General features: G+C 35.0%; 1 protein-coding gene across 1 annotated transcript in view; it reads left to right on the top strand.

The window, feature by feature from the left end:
• The first annotated feature begins 318 nt into the window (after positions 1 to 318).
• Positions 319 to 17,175, top strand: part of LOC133202015 (uncharacterized) — a 40,976-nt gene continuing 24,119 nt past the window's right edge. Inside the window, exons 1-3 of the mRNA XM_061337794.1 lie at positions 319 to 342; positions 5,718 to 6,534; positions 15,257 to 15,427. Coding sequence (XP_061193778.1) covers positions 319 to 342; positions 5,718 to 6,534; positions 15,257 to 15,427 — 1,012 coding nt within the window. The remainder of the gene's footprint in view (positions 343 to 5,717; positions 6,535 to 15,256; positions 15,428 to 17,175) is intronic.

The following is a 17,175-nucleotide window of genomic DNA, read 5'->3' as shown; positions in this document are numbered from 1 at the left end:
TGCATTATTTTTTATAGGTGACCTTTTGCTTTCTCTTTTCGTCTGTCGTTGTGCATCGTGCGTTAATATTTACAAATTTTCAGCTTTTTCTCTGAAGATAGTGAACCAATTTCAATCAGTTTTCGCGTATATCATTTTTGGGTAAAGGGGAGTAAAAATTATGAAATTCCTGACACCAGGAGGGCCTGAGGGCTGGAGCTAAATCATCAAAGTACATGCAATTTTTAAAAATCTTCTATTTACTCCTGGACATCAAGCAGTCAAACTGTTGGTATGATTGTAATGAGCATTGAGCCCTCTACCAAAATTGTTAAATTTATGGCCCCAGGGCCAGAGGTTCTGGTTTGGTTTGGGTTCTGATGTACATATAGTGAAAATGCATTACTAATTTACTTTTAAAAAATATATTCTTCTCTGCTCTCGGGCATTTTGCCGATAAACCATGCACATAGTTATGATGAGAAAGGTTCCTCTTCCTAAATTGTAAATTTCATGGCCCCTGGGTTAGAGATCTGGTGTTAGAGTGGGGCTCTATTGATTATATGTTGAAAATGTATGAATTCTTTGAAAATCTTCTCCTCTGCTCCTGGGTATTATGCTTCTGATCTAAGTGTATAGTAATGATGAGCAAGGGTGCTTCTTCAAGAATTGTAAATTTCAAGGCCTCTGGGTAAGGGGTACGGGGAGATAATATACTGAAAATAAAATAATGCTTTGAAATCTGCCTTTTAGTATTCATTAAACATTTATGATAAGCAAAGGTGCCTTTTCCAAAATTGTGAAATGTGTGGCCCCATTTTCAGGGGTTCCTGTGGGCTGGGGGCACCACTGATTTTATAGTGGAAATGAATTCGCAGCTCTGTTAAGGCTGCATAAAGGGGGCGGGGCCTAATTTATACGGGAAAAGTTTACTGTGACATCACACAAATATAGCAATTCCTCACAATAACATAAAATGAAATAATTTGCGAATCTAAACTGCATAAGAGTAATGAACTACATCAAAACTTACCACTGCATTCATTTTTGTCGCTAGTTAAATCCCACACAGCAAGATATAAACAAGTCACCGATCGCAATGCACTTGTCGACATGACGTCATCATGGTAAAGTTTGACGCATTTTATGTGCAATGAGAGGCGGATCAAGTAATTTTTTCACAGTGAAAAATGCATTTTATTATTAAACAGAATATTATTTGCAAATCTTAGGAAGACCATTAATACAAATCTGAAACGTTTGTTTAGTGGCATTATATAAAAAATATCGAGAAAATGTATTGAATTAATTCTACCGTGTTTTTGTCTACAGGGTGTGCATGTTTCACGCCGAGGTGCCTCATTAAATCGCCTTTTCGCAAGGGCATACACTTAATAAATCTTGACCATTTTTTGAATACACATAACGGACTTATTCCTTAACTTGAAAAGTGCTGCTGCTTTCCTGAAATCGATAGCATAATTTAATAAATACATAAAATACTTGGTAACGGTCACACATATTTCGACATTAGTCAGATAACTTGAAATTTAAACTAATAAAATGCGAATTCTATTTAAAGCAGCAGCACTTTTCATTAACTACAAGTTATGTAGAAACAATCCATTACTTTAATTTTTAATTCTAACTAGGGTATGCCCTTGCGATATTGAAATTTGTTTGTGACCTACATTCAGTACACATTACATGCATTTATCACGTGATTATCAAATGACGTGACCAAACCAAATTCAGTACAGAGCGGGGTATACAATGTTATTTCAAAGAATGTTAAAGTCATAAGATAATATAGTACCTTTACAAAAATAAATTCAGTTTAAAAAGGTATGTATTTATGCACGTTTACATTCTGTTGATTTCTTTGAAGTACGCCTTAACAGTGCTGCGTTTTTTTTTCTTTGTTCCTCTGCTCAGTCTCTTGGTATTAAATAATCAAACTAAGCATGCTATACAGTACCAACCAGACCCAACCTGACACCTAAGCAGTCCCAGAAAGCAGTCCCCGGGACTGCTTTGGGACCGCTCTGGGACTGCTGTGGGACTGCTCTGGGACCGCTGTGGGACTGCTGTGGGACTGCTCTGGGACTGCTCTAGAAAGCAGACCCAGCAGCCCCAGCAGTCCCTGGGACTGCTTTCTGGGACTGCTTTGTTTACTCATGCATGAAAAAGGTTCTGAGTGACATGATAGCTCCGCCCCTTGTGTATTCTGAATTTGCAGGCTCCCTGTTGTTGTTTTGTTTACTTTCAGCAGAGAGGTGTTTAAGATAAAGAATAAAAAAAAAAAACAAGGATTTTTTTTTTCAACATTTTAATAAGTAGAGATAGATATACATGTAATTACTAAATGTCTTCAGGGGCTGTAAATTTACACAATTGTAGTCTAGAATTAATTTTAAAAAATGAAAGTAGTTAAAAGGGAAGTCAGGAGATGACTTTTATCCTTTAAATAAACTTTAATACAGGTGTTTGAAAAAAAATATATATCTAGGCCTATTTAATTAATAAATGCTAATTAAAACTTTAATACAGGTGTTTGAAAAAAAAATATCGAGGCCTATTTAATTAATTAATGCTGTCAAGATACAGAATATACTCAAAGTTTGCATTAGCACTATTTGAAAACAAACAAACAAACAAACTTGTCATTACAATAAGACATTCAGAGGGACGTACTGTACTGGATTTTTTTTAAATTGAAAAAGCTAAAACCATATGCATGCTAAAAAAGAGCTTTCCATGCTATTTTTTACCGCCCTCAAATAAAACCTAATAATTTATTAAATGACCATGAAATAAAATAATTCTACCATTCTTCAGTCATTTAAAACATTATATTTGTTAACAATTATTGGTGGATTAATTTATGAATTTGTTTTTGATTTATAAACAAGTAATTAAAAGAGTAAATTTATAAACATTTTAAAATATTGGGAATTGTGACTTATTTCTTATTTGTTTTGTTTGTGTTTTCCTGGCCGATTAATAAAAAGCAATACAAATGTATAAAATGGTGTCAACACCTGAAGTTTCAATCGCCTTCGGGCATGATTAGCAGGAAGTCAATGCATGTTATTTGGGTATCAGAGTTACACATCACTGAACATGCTGGTCAACAATGACACTAATTTCAATCTATGTACTGCAAAAAATCTTCGTTTCAATAAATGTGTATAAATTTATTTCGGGATTAATTAATTTTGAACATAATCTGAGGGTTCCATTCGCGTGATTTACAGATGTACACTCAAACGTTTATATAATAAAAGTATTATTGTTTTCTGTTACATAGATAATTTAACGATAATTAAATTGGCAAGTCAGTGAAAATAATCATGACTGAAATATAATACACAAAGAATTTTTCAAAAGCTCCAGTACTTAAGAAAACTGCATTCAGAGAATAGTATGGAAATCGGCCTTGCTCTATAATTATAAGGCCTATTTAAAGCTAGTTTTGATAGAAAATAAATAACTCAAGCTAAATTATCTACAAAAAATAAATAAATAAATAAATAAATATGGAAACCAATATCAATCACAGTAATTTAGAAATTGATTTATTTTGGTGAAAAATTAATATACCACAAAACTGTGTTTAAATATTCATGTTATTTATAGGTGTGAACGTCTTCTTTGTTCAATATTTATTATTTGTTTCTATACGCGTAGTGTGATTTTCCTAACAGTTAAAAAATGACTGTCGCATGAGAATTGATACTGCTCAGAAAGAAATGGATCATCAATTTCAACTGCCTTTTATAGTTACATTGTTTATTGGTAATCTCATTTCTGAGTAAGCTCCGCCCATTAATTAACCACGCCCACTGGGACTGCTGGGACTGCTTTCTGGGACTGCTGGGACTGCTTTCTGGGACCGCTGGGACTGCTCTGGGACCGCTGTGGGACTGCTCTGGGACTGCTTTAGCAGTCCCAGAAAGCAGTCCCCGGGACTGCTCTGGGACTGCTTTGTGTCAGGTTGGGTCTGGTTGGTACTGTAAGTGTATAGTATGATGAGCAATAGCGTCTTTTACAAAATTAATAATTTCAATGGCCTCTGGTTTAAAACACGTACCAAATTCAATTGTTTGAAAGTTATTACATGAAACTCACGTGTCCTATAAGGCCATCGGACCTTGTTTTAATAAAATCATCTTCACTTCTCTGTTCCGAGCTAGATATTAAGCAGGCAAATCAAGTACATAGTTTTAATGAGCAAGGATGTTTTTATCAGATTTGTGAAATTCGTAGTCACTGGGTCTGGGACTGAGGTGCTAGGGCAGTGATCAATTGATTATATAAGGACTTTTTTACTCTAGTTTGAGAGAAGTAATTCCCTTTGAATATTCACCTTTGATAACCCAGGTGAATGTTTAAGCCCTTATATCTCATTAATATCTAAAGGAAGACAAATATTTTTATTATCAAATAAAATATATAAGTTTGAGAGGAATAATTCCGTTTTTTAACTCAGGTGGCCTTAAGGCCCTTGGACCTCTTGTGTAATATCAAAGTGAAGACGAAAATTTTTCATGATTAAAAAAAATAAGGTCAATAAAATACAAATTTCTGTAGAATGACAAATAATAATTTCCTGGTTTTCTTTCCACAGAACACACAAAACCTGTATAAATAGTGACTGTACAGTTGCTCCGAGAGACAGGAGGTCTGTGTGGTATACATTTCTCTGCTACTCTATGTAACTATACAGTTGTTAATAGATAAAAAAAAAATCAGTGTGGTATACATTTCTCTGTTTCTTTTTATATATAACTGTGTAACAATACACTGTAGATCATACATATCTATAAAGTGTGGAATATCATCACAAATATCTACATTTAATACTACACATTGCTGTAACTTTATAAATTGATATTTAAAAGACAGTAAAGTTTTGGATAACTATAATATGTTTGTATAAAGTATATTATACAAACACTTTTTGTAAAATTCTGAAACACAGCCACATACAGCCAAGATAGTGCGGTATAACTCCACAGGAGGAAATATCCAGACCATACAACACCACCACAACACAGGTCATAGACTATATATATTACCTCCTATATCACAGAGAACCGCAATGGTGATGTTATTGTGTAAAGTTTTGGATAACTATAATATGTTTGTATAAAGTATTTTATACAAACACTTTGTGTAAAAGTTTATCATGATTTTATACATTTTGTAAATTTGAATAAAGTTAATTTATACAACCGGAAATATTTGATGTCGAGTTACATTTCAAATATTTTCATACTACACATGTACTGCAGAAGAATTTTTAAAGTCAACTGTATTTCATTTTAAATGTGTTTTATTCTTTTAAAATTGATTTTTAAACAGACTTCATTGGGGACACTTGGACCTTGCTATGCAAAAAAAAAAAAAAAAAAAAAAAAAAAAAATAAATAAATAAATAAATAAAATTCGAAGAATTCAGCAGGTAAAGGTATTTATGTATGTCTGTGTCCTAATATTAATGACTTCTTTAAGTTCTGAAAACCAAAACATTGATATAAATACATGTATGTGATTGAGTACATTGTAAATAGAAGCATGTTCTTGATGTGGATAATTCTAGTTCAGTGTTGTAATTCACAGAGAAATCTCCATGAGGAAATCAACACGTGATTCTGTTATGGAGAGAAACCACAGCATAAACATGGTTAAGAAATAAATGTCTTCTGTAAATGATGGCTAGATTTGTGTTACAGAAATCTGTCACAGTGACAGGTGTTAGTTGGTGTCGTCACATTTCCCGTGTGACGTCAGACCGTGTCTGGATCTGTGATTATAAAAACAATCTCATCTTGACAAACAAAGCAGGTGAAAAACTATATCATCTGACAGATATAAGTAGTGGACTATTTAGCTATGGAGTACACACTTTGAACAGTGACGGTGATTTAATTTATATAGACAGTGAGTATAACATCAACAAACTGTCTACAGATAACAAGGTGAAGACTACATTAATAAAGTACACAGCAGCATGGAGACCACAGTGTGTCTACAGCTCCCCCTCCACTGGAGACCTGCTGGTCGGGATGTACAATTCTGAAACACAGCCACATACAGCCAAGATAGTGCGGTATAACTCCACAGGAGGAAATATCCAGATCATACAACACCACCACAACACAGGTCATAGACTATATATATTACCTGCCTATATCACTGAGAACCGCAATGGTGATGTTATTGTGTCTGACTTAGTACGTGGTGTTGTGGTGACGGATCGTCATGGTAAACATCGCTTCTCCTACAGAGGACCTCCGTCAGGATCACGACTAGAACCACATGGAATCTGTACAGACGCGTTGTCACACATCTTTTTGTGTGATGATAACACCCGCTCAGTACAGATGATTGACTGTAATGGCAACTTTCTGTCACAGATACAGACACTACAACACGGGATAGACATACAACGGAGCCTGAGTTATGATGATACCACACACACACTGTGGGTAGGGTCAGCCAGCAACAAAGTAAACATATACAGAGTGGTAGACGGAAACTCTCTGACCGGTAAGTAGCTCTGTAGTTTGTTTTATTGTATCTTATAATTACAATATCAATTCCAATAATAACTACACTATGTAAGGGAAGTCATTTAAGAATAAATAGTAACTGTACATATATCCAAGTGTTTCTTTACCAGTGTTTTAGTTACCGTAATCAGAAATGCTGAATATGTAAACAACAAACATGGGCTGTTAAAGATGAAATTTATGACTACAAATATGATAAATAGATTAAAAAGAAATGATAGATTGATATTCAGTCTGTGATTGTAATTGTAAGATATTGTGTGTAAATCTACATTCTCTATAACCACAGACTTTTATTTTAAACTTTTCTGTATTTTTTTTTCTCAGAAATTTCTAACAAAAAGTACATACATAGATCTAATACATTTCCGCGACAGACATATTTTGATTTCTAGATCCAGTTATGGTATTCTGTCCTTATGGTAATTATAAACCTTTGATTTTTTGAAATAAAATTGGTGTAGTATGATATTTTTTTTGAGAAATAGTGGATTAAATTTTTAAATTTTGAAATCTGTTTTAATTATTACGATATCTTTTTAGTGTATTCAGTCTAAGTAGTCCTACATTCAGAACAGATGACATTTTGTACTGATGTTGACAGTTAGATATAGACACCATTGATATTAACACAGCTCTGTCTAGGAATGTTGTGGATTTCTTAGCAGGTGTGGAGGAGGGGGTGTCTACACTGTGTACTGGGTTGACATTGATATTAACTCAGCTCTGTCTAGGAATGTTGTGTATTTCTGTAGCAGGTATTCAGTAAATCTATACTGTGTACTTGGTTGACATTGATAGTAACACAGCTCTGTTTAGGAATGTTGTATATTTCTGTAGCAGGTGTGGGGGAAAATCTACACTGTATACCGAGTTCCAAATTTGCATGAGAGAGTTCTAGAAATAATGAAATTCAAAATTGTTGTCAACTTAGGATGAAAAGATAAAAAAAGATTTATTTCTTAGACACGACAGAAAATAAAAATAGCCCGAATGCTACTGCGTTGATCAATTTTAGTGACTTGCTTTTAAAAGGGACATAACTCAATTTTCTTCTTTAAGATTCGCAGAAAATGGGTTGTCCCTTTTTTCATAATAATTGACTGATTGATTGTATGTTGTTTTACGTCCCATTCGAGAATTTTTCACTCATATAGGGACGTCACCATGTACCGGTGAAGGGCTTCAAATTTTGACCTTTACTCAGCACTCAGGGTCATTGAGCAGTGAGGGATCTTTATCGTGCCAACCCCTTGCGTGACACGGGGCCTCGGTTTTTAAGGTCTCATCCGAAAGACCCGCAACTTTCACTTCAAAGTGCCTAGTGAATGGCGAAGGAACAGTTGCTACCCATTTTTTGTCGACTTAGGTCAGTCGCGGCCAAGATTCGAACTCACGACCTCCCGATCACGAAGCGAGCGCTCTACCGACTAAGCTACCGTGAACGGGTACACATACCCAACTAAATGTTGAGGCCTTGAGGGATGACGTATTACATGTCTGTCCTATCTCAAGTCAATAATAATTCATTGGAGTGACATACATAATTGTATATTCATAGGCTGGATATGACTTATTTATGAGAAAATTGTTAGATTGCTTTTTTTAACTTACACCCTTGGTGGGTCCCACCCTCAAGAATGTGTGTGTCACTGTTTTTAATTTTTAGCTCACCTGAGCCAAAGGCTCAAGAAAGCGTTTCCGATCAAAGAGAATTCGGCGTCCGTCTGTCCTCTGTCGTCTGTAAACTTTTCACATTTTCGACTTCTTCTAAAAAAATATTGGACCAATTTCAACCAAACTTGCCACAAAGCATCCTTGGGTGAAAGGAATTAAAGTTTGTTCACAGGAAGTGCCGCGACCTCTTTCAAGGGGAGATAATTAAGAATTCGTGAAAATTTGATGGCATCTTTTAAAAATCTTCTTCTCAAGAACCACTTGGCAAGAAAAGATGAAACTTATTTGAGAGCTTCACTACATACTCTAGATTCAAATTTCTTCATATCATAACCCCTGAGTGTAGGGTGGGGCCACCAGAGGGGGTAAAATTTTTACAAAGGAATATATAAGAAATATCTTTAAAAATCTTCTTCTCAAGAAAAGCAAAACCATGGTTAGTCATATTATTACAAAAGTATCCTCTGGTAGTGTAGATTCACGTTTGTTCCAACCATGACCCCTAGGGGTGGGGCAGGGCCACAATAGGGGGGGTCAAAATTTACGATAGTAATATATAAGAAATGTCTTTAAAAATCTTCTCAAGAACAGCAAAGCCATGATTAGACATATTATTACAAAAGTATCCTCAGGTAGTGTAGATTCACGTTTGTTCCAACCCTGGCCCCCGGGGGTGGGACAGGGCCACAATAGGGGGGTCAAAGTTTACAATAGAAATATATAGCAAATACCTTTAAAAATCTCCTTTTCAAGAACAGCTGAGCCATTATTAGACATATTAATACAGAAGTATCCTCGGGTAGTGTAGATTAAAGTTCAAATCATGACCCTGGGGTAAGGCGGGCCACAACAGTGGGTCAAGGTTTACATATGAATATATAGATGTAATGGTTAAAGGACATTGGAGTAAAACGCTTTGAAGACTTCAAATAGTGGAATGACCTGACAGTCCTTGGAATGGACTAGCCTAAGGGTATAAAAGGCAAATCAGAAGGTAGCTGAAGAAGTTCGATGATGATTCAGCAATAAAGAAGTTAAGGTATTCCATCCTAATAGCAAAATGTTCAATGAAATTGAATACATAACAAATGTTTAGGTGATGAATACTCAGTATATTTAGACATAGTTCCCATTTATTATTATTAGAATGTAAGGGTGAGATGCATTCTAATTTATGACCTTGAATTTTGGTAAGAGTTATCTCCCTCCGTTTTTAATTAATAAAAAAATCAATTTTAAAAATCTTACCTGGTAAAAAAAAATCATTTTCAATTGTCATTCTTATTATTTGAATTTTTATTTAAAAAAAAAATGCTTCATAGACTTCAATGCAATCTTTGTTAAGTACTTAAGTTCTGGGTTCTGGGTGAAGTAAATCTAAAGAAGATTGAGACAACTGGTTCTTATCTATCAATGGGAACCTAGCGGAGAAACACGGTGCAAATAGTACCTTATCCAGTCCCCATCCCTAGATGAAAGAGAAAATTTAAGTACTATGTGATATACCCTCAGATATAGCTGTACCAATCATTAACTCAGACAGAGTAATAGGAAAATCTATGTATCCCTTGTAAGAACCTGATCAGAGGAAATATTTTTTGAAATCTTCTTCTCAAGAACAACAACGCAACACAGTTAAGGCTGCAATAATGAGGCGGGGCCTAATTTTTACAGGAAATGCTTACTATGACATCACACAAAAATATATGTTATTCAAATTACCACAAAATAAAATGATTTGCTATTTTAAACTGTTGGATAGCTTTAAACTACATCAACACTTATTATTGCATGTATTTTAGTCCTTGGTTTAATCCCACACAGCAATGTATAAACAAATCATTGATCGCTATGCAGTTGTCAATGTGACGTGATATCGTAAAATTTGACGCAGTTTGTATGCAGTGCGCGGCGGATCAAGTTATATTTTATACAATGAAAACTGTATTTTGTAATTAGATAAAACATTATTTGCGGATATATAAGAGGCCGTTAACTTGGATGCAATGTCTATTTTATGATTTTATTCATATACTTCCCGTACATTCCCTAGACAAGCGAAATTGCCGTATACATGTATTTGTATGCAGATTTATTGAAGGGTAATAGGAGGGTCGTAATAAATCGATATATTGAAAGGGTATACCCTCAATGAATTATGACAAGCTTTTACAAATAAACTCAAGAGGTATGAAGACATTTAAAAAGTGCTGCGAACCTGATGAAATCTTACAAATGAATTAATTATATCTATATTTAAGGTACTTGACCAGCAAAATATTCAACATACGGTCTCACAAATGTAATTTTATGAATTATATAGTAGAATTAGAGTATGTTCGCAGGACTTTTCACAGACTACTAAGAGTGTTGAAAATAATTATAAATTAAACTTAGATTTTTAACTTGGTTATAAATGCCCTTGCAATATTGGAATTTATAGATGACCTCAGTACTACAGGTATATTTGCTAAAAACACGTGGCTGCCACATCACTTGACAAGTCTAAATAATAAATCTAATCGTCCTCGACATGTAGTTTTCAACTACATTACATTTGTCCGATAATAGTAAAGTCCTAAAAAGAATCGCCCATCCTTGTAAAGAATGTATTTTCTATATAAAAAAAATTCCCCCATATTTCCATTTGGCACCTTAACCGTACTGCGTAAGCCATTATTAGTCATATACGAAGGATGATCAAAAAGTTCGCGAACTATCTCTATATTTACAAAACCACAATTCAGATCAGAATGAAATTTGGCACACTTATAGTCATACATATATTCTATAAATAGCAGGTGCTATATAATGTTTTGCTCCTTGTTTGTGACGTCACTATGTGAAAATGACGTCAGTATGTAGGTGACTTGTGACAAAAAATGCTTGACTCAGTCGTACTCGAGCAACGAACGGCTGTAAAGTTTAACGTTTATCTTGGAAATTCCATTGCAGTAGAATATGATAATTTGTACAAGGTTTACGAAGAAAAAGACTTACCAGAAGTTCAATCACTAATTGGATTGATTGTTTTAGTGAAGGCAGGGAGATGGTTAAAAATGATGTTTGTTCCGTTGCCCTGCAAAAACAAGTCGGGGAAAAGATGTGGCCTTAGTTGAGCAATTTGTTATGAAAGAACGCCAAGTTACTATTAGAAAAATAGTTGAATACCTTAACAATAATTATAATAATTAAATCCCTTAAATATTGTTAACTTTAGACTTTAAACATATAATATATGATAAAAAGAGGTCGTCCATACCTTATCCACATTAGATAAACGACCCGCCCGAGACACAGGACTCGGGTTTTGATGATCACCATGCTAATTTTGGGAGGGGATGTCCTTATCCACCCATCCTATTTCCGAGATTTGGCCATTTCTGACAGATGGACTGTTCTTGTTAAAGAAAATAATTTGCATGGTAAGAAATATAAGACTCGCATCAAACTACACAATGTCATTTTCTTCCTATGCTCAAGAAGTCTTTGAAAAAGATGTTAGAGGTCAAAATCATTCTATTTGTCTATATTCTTGATCAGAAAACTACGTGCATATTTTTAGGTCACCTGAGTCACTCAGGTGACCTATTGCTATCCGTTTTTGTCTGTCGTCGTGCTTCGTGCGTCGTCCGTTGTCCGTCGTGCGTCGTGCCTTAACATTTAAACATTTTCAGCTTCTACTCTGAAACCGCTCAACCAATTTCAACCAATTTTGGCATATAGCATCTATCACAAAAATAGTGAATTTCATGGTCCCTGCGCCCCCTGGGGCCTGAGGGACGGGGCTAAAACCACCAAAATTAATGCAATCTTTAGAAATCCTCTTCTTTACTCCTGGACATCAAGCAGTCCAACTGTTGGCATGATTGTGATAAGCATTGGCGCGCGCCCTCTTCCAAAATTGTGAAATTCATGGCCCCAGGGTCGGGGTTCTGGTGCTAGGGCGGGGCTATATAGATGATATAGTGAAAGTGCATTATTTCTTTGAAAATCTTCTTCTCTGCTCCTGGGTATTAGATAAACTAACTAAGTACATAGTTAAGTAGAGCAGGACTGTATCTTCCAAAATTGTGAATTTCATGGCCCCTGGGTCAGGGGTTCTGGTGTTAGGGTGGAACACTATTGATTATATAGTGAAAATGCATTAAATCTTTGAAAATCTTCTCTGCTCCTGGGTATGACATAAAGTAACTGAGTACATAGTTATGTAGAGCATGACTGCCTCTTCCAAACTTGTGAATTTCATTGCCCCAGGGTCAGGGTTCTGGTGTTAGGGTGGGGCTTTATTGATTATGTAGTGAAAATGCATTAAATTTTTGAAAATCATCTCCTCTGCTCCTGGATATGAAATAAAGTAACAAAGTACATAGTTATGAAGAGCAAGAGTGTCTCTTCCAAAACTGTGAATTTCATGGCCCCTGGGTCAGGGGTTCTGGTGTTAGGGTGGAACACTATTGATTATGTAGTGAAAATGCATTAAATCTTTGAAAATCATCTCCTCTGCTCCTGGGTATGAAATAAAGTAACAAAGTACATAGTTATGTAGAGCAAGACTGTCTCTTCCAAAATTGTGAATTTCATGGCCTCTGGGCCAGGGGTTCTAGTGTTAGGGTGGGGCTCTATTGATTATGTAGTGAAAATGCATTAAATCTTTGAAAATCTTCTTCTCTGCTCCTGGGTATGAAATAAAGTAACTAAGTACATAGTTATAATGAGCATGACTGCCTCTTACAAACTTGTGAATTTCATGGTCCTTGGGTCAGAGGTTCTGGTGTTAGGGCGGGGCTCTATTGATTATTTAGTGAAAATGCATTATATCTTTGAAAATCTTCTTCTCTGCTCATGAGTATTAAATAAAATTAACTAAGTACATTGTTATGATGAACATAGCTTCCTCTTCCAAATTTGTGAATTTCATGGCCCCAGGGCTAGGGGTTCTGGTGTTAGGGCGGGGCTCTATTGATTATGTAGTGAAAATGCATTAAATTTTTGAAAATCATCTCCTCTGCTCCTGGGTATGAAATAAAGTAACTAAGTACATAGTTATGAAGAGCAAGAGTGTCTCTTCCAAAATTGTGAATTTCATGGCCCCAGGGTCAGGGGTTCTGGTGTTAGGGTGGGGCACTATTGATTATGTAGTGAAAATGCATTAAATCTTTGAAAATCATCTCCTCTGCTCCTGGGTATGAAATAAAGTAACTAAGTACATAGTTATCAAGAGCAAGAGTGTCTCTTCCAAATTTGTGAATTTCATGGCCCCAGGGTTAGGGGTTCTGGGGCTAGGGTGGGGCTCTATTGATTATGTAGTGAAAATGCATTAAATCTTTGAAAATCTTCTCTGCTCATGGGTATGAAATAAACTTAGTACATTGTTATGATGAGCATGACTGTCTCTTCCAAAATTGTGAGTTTCTTGGCCCTTGGGTCAGGGATTCTGGTGAAGGGGGGGGGGGGGCTCCATTGATTATAAAGTGAAAATTCATAATTTCTTTCGAAACATTTTTTTTCTACTCCTGGTTTTAAAGCAAAGAAATAAGTGTATAGTTATGATGAGCAAGGATGCTTTTACAAAATTTTTAAAACTTGTGGTCTTAGGGGTTCTGTTGTTTCTCGGGGGGGGGGGGGGGGCTCTATTTGATAATATAGTGAAAATGTGTGAAATCTTTGAAAATCTTCAACTAATTGCATAGTTATGATGATGAGGGTACCTCTTCCAAATTTGTAAATTTTCAACATCTGGACCATTTAGTCAAGTGTTCTGGTCCTGGCCAGGGCTCTATTAATTTGTATTCTATTGAGTGAAGTTATTCCCCATTTGCCATTCACTTTTGTTAATTATTCACTGTAGATTATGTATTTGAAAGGTTAATAGAATAAGAGAATTATGCAAGAACATTTATTGTATAATATGAAAAGTACTTTCATAGTTTTAATAATCAGGTAGACTTGGAAATAATAGATGAATAAAAATGAAACAAAAATAACTTATCTTCTTAAATGTTCTTCAATGGCCAAGTGAGGTCAATGTGAGAGGTAATAATATAGACATTCATTTTGTTTAAAGTCTGCATGGTAATAGTGATAAATGGGGGACAGATAGAAAGATACTAGACCAATTATTTTGTTGATCTTAATCGTATTAATTTTCTTGCTATTGCGCAACAATTAAAGCTTCATTTATCAGTTTATGGATCCTCTAAATTGTTGAACTAAGGTGACCGTTAAGGCCCTTGGGCCTCTTGTTTTCAATAGACAAGGAAAAATTCAGAAATCCATGAAACATGCCTAAGATATCGTGGATAATTTTCCAGAGCGGATGTCACACAAGTTCATTCTTCATTGTCACCATAATCAAAACCACGTCTAAACTGTATCACTTAATCTACATTGTTTGTTCATTAATTCAATTTGATAGATAACTGCAAAAGATACACAAGCCAATTCATGTTGCTCAACGGTGATTATTATCATTAAAGAATTACAGGACAGTCGGGGTGACGACATGAATGTTTTTAATAGTAATTAACACATCTCAGACTGACCAATTACCCCACAATTCTAATCTGGAGAGCCATAATTACCTCCCAATCAGCCTAAATAAATAATTAAAAACACTAAATTAAACGTTTAAGTAGGAATTTCTTTTTTTCAAAAATGAATTTTAGAAGATTGTCATCAGTTTTACATATATTTTAATTTTTTTTTCGACTAACCGATTACAGATTTTCTAACCGAATGCCATCGTTCCGACCGAGTAATCGGTTAACCGGTTAGAAATTGTCATCCCTAATTTTTAGCCTAATATGCGAAAAATAAATCCTTATATTTACTGGAAGGTCACCTGCAGGTAAATATAACGATGTTTTTTTTTTCTAACATTGTTGGCTTTCAGCCTTTCAGAGAGATAGGCATTATTCAAACATATAATAGAAAGGAAGAGTTACACTAAAAAAGCCTTTGCTTTGTGAAAATTCAGGAAGATTAATTATTTACAATATCAAACTTTATTCCTCTAACAGGACTTCCTCTGGAGGACATCAAATGTAAAAAGCATCCTAGAAGTCCCCTGGACCAGTTCTGTACCCCGTGTGGTGTTCCCTTGTGTGTGGAGTGTACCAGCTCTGAGGATCACAGCAGACATGAACTTACGAATATAGATACATTGTTTGACAACATTCACTGGAAAGAAGGTAGATGTTTGAAGCTCTTTTGAAACTTGATATCTGTAGCAAATGGAATATGTTTTTAATATTTGTCTATCATTCTGTTTTTCTCATATAAAAAAATATATAAAAATGACCTTTTGTGGCCTGTGCCAAAGGTCAAAATGATAATTTTCTGATCAAAGTTTGTAGGCCATCCATTTAATTGGCTGCCTTCTTGCCTGTAGGTTTGCCCTAACAAAAATTTACTATAGTTAACTATAGTTTACTATAGTTAACTATATTTTATTATAGTTATCTATAGTTAACTATAGTTTACTATAGTGAACTTTAGTAAAAACTTTGATATTTTGATTTAGTATGAAACTTTACACTGGAACTTTTATCTGAGATTTCAAAGCTTAAAATTTCTTAAATTCGGTAACTGTGAAATAAAATTTGGAAACAATATGTGAATATACAAATAGCAGTTCCATTTAATATTAATAATGTGCATATATGGAATGAAGAACAAAAAAAAATAACAATATGAAATCCATAGTAAAAAATACTTTGAATTACTATAGTAAAAATAACGTTGATACTATAGTAAACTATAGTTAGCTATAGCAAACTATAGTTAACTATAGTAAACTACAGTGTGGGAGGTATAGAAAAATCACCCTGTCCATCTGTCTGTCTAATTTGTTTGTTTGTCTGTGCAATCATGCCCAGGTAATAACTTTAATAACTTCATAATGGGGAAACACTAGAAGCTTATACTGGGTACAATGATTTTGTATCTTGACCTTGACCAAAGTAACTTTACCAATATTAAGGTCACTTGCAGAAAATGTCTTCAAGGAATTCCCTAAATTGTATTCATTGCATTAAATTCATTTGAACAATTTGAAGTTCACTAGCAGAAAAAAATATGATATGGGTATCTTACTTAATTTTTTAATGGATAAACATTGGAAGTTTTTGTTTCACACAAAACTTACCTAGGATTTGAGGGTTTCATGGGTCATCATTTTTGCTCAAGAACAACATGATCATAGTTATTCAAGCATCCTCTGGTAGTGCACATTTTGCTTTGTATTGATCATGGCCTCAAAGGATAGAGAGTAGCAAAATATGGGGATAAAGTTTTATATGAGGATTTGTAAGGGAAGCAATCTTAAGAATAGTAGTGAAATGATGATTAGGGCATGTAGGTTTCATACATTGTGTGAGGGGTGCTTGTTTTGTTTGTTTGTTGTTTAACGTCCCTCTCAAGATTTTTTCCAGTCATATGGAGATGCCACCACTTGCCTTTGGAGGGCTGCAAATATATTCCTATATTCTGCACTCAGGGCTATTGAGCAGTGAGAGATCTTTCTCGTGCCAACACCTACTGCGACACATGTCCTCAGTTTATACAGTCTCATCGGAAGGACCGGTCCCCACGTCCCTCAGTGAGAATCGAACCCGCGACGTAAGGATCAGCTCCTTACTTGACTCTAGAGCAGAAACTCTAACTCCTGGACCGTGCGGTCGACGAGGGTGCTTGTGAGTAAAGTGAGTGGAGTGACCTGAGCTATTTTTTTAAGGCAATGTCAAAGTCAAGAATAGGTTGCTGTGTAAAAATGTGAGAAAATTCAAGATCAAGGTTGACCTACTTTTCAAAAATTTAACACTGTGACCAGTAAGGATTTGGCAGCAATTCAATGTTCTCAAGTTAACCATATGAACTTCTCTGAACCAAACTTCCGAGGTATTACATCTATGCATGATTTTCCGTCTTTGACCCAAAC

Source organism: Saccostrea echinata, unplaced genomic scaffold (assembly GCF_033153115.1).
Source record: "Saccostrea echinata isolate AGI-Se365-2 ecotype Australia unplaced genomic scaffold, CSIRO_AGI_Sech_v1 ptg000046l, whole genome shotgun sequence".
Lineage (NCBI taxonomy): Eukaryota > Metazoa > Mollusca > Bivalvia > Ostreida > Ostreidae > Saccostrea > Saccostrea echinata.
Note: the sequence above shows the minus strand (reverse complement) of the source record. Positions and strands in the feature narration are given on the sequence as shown.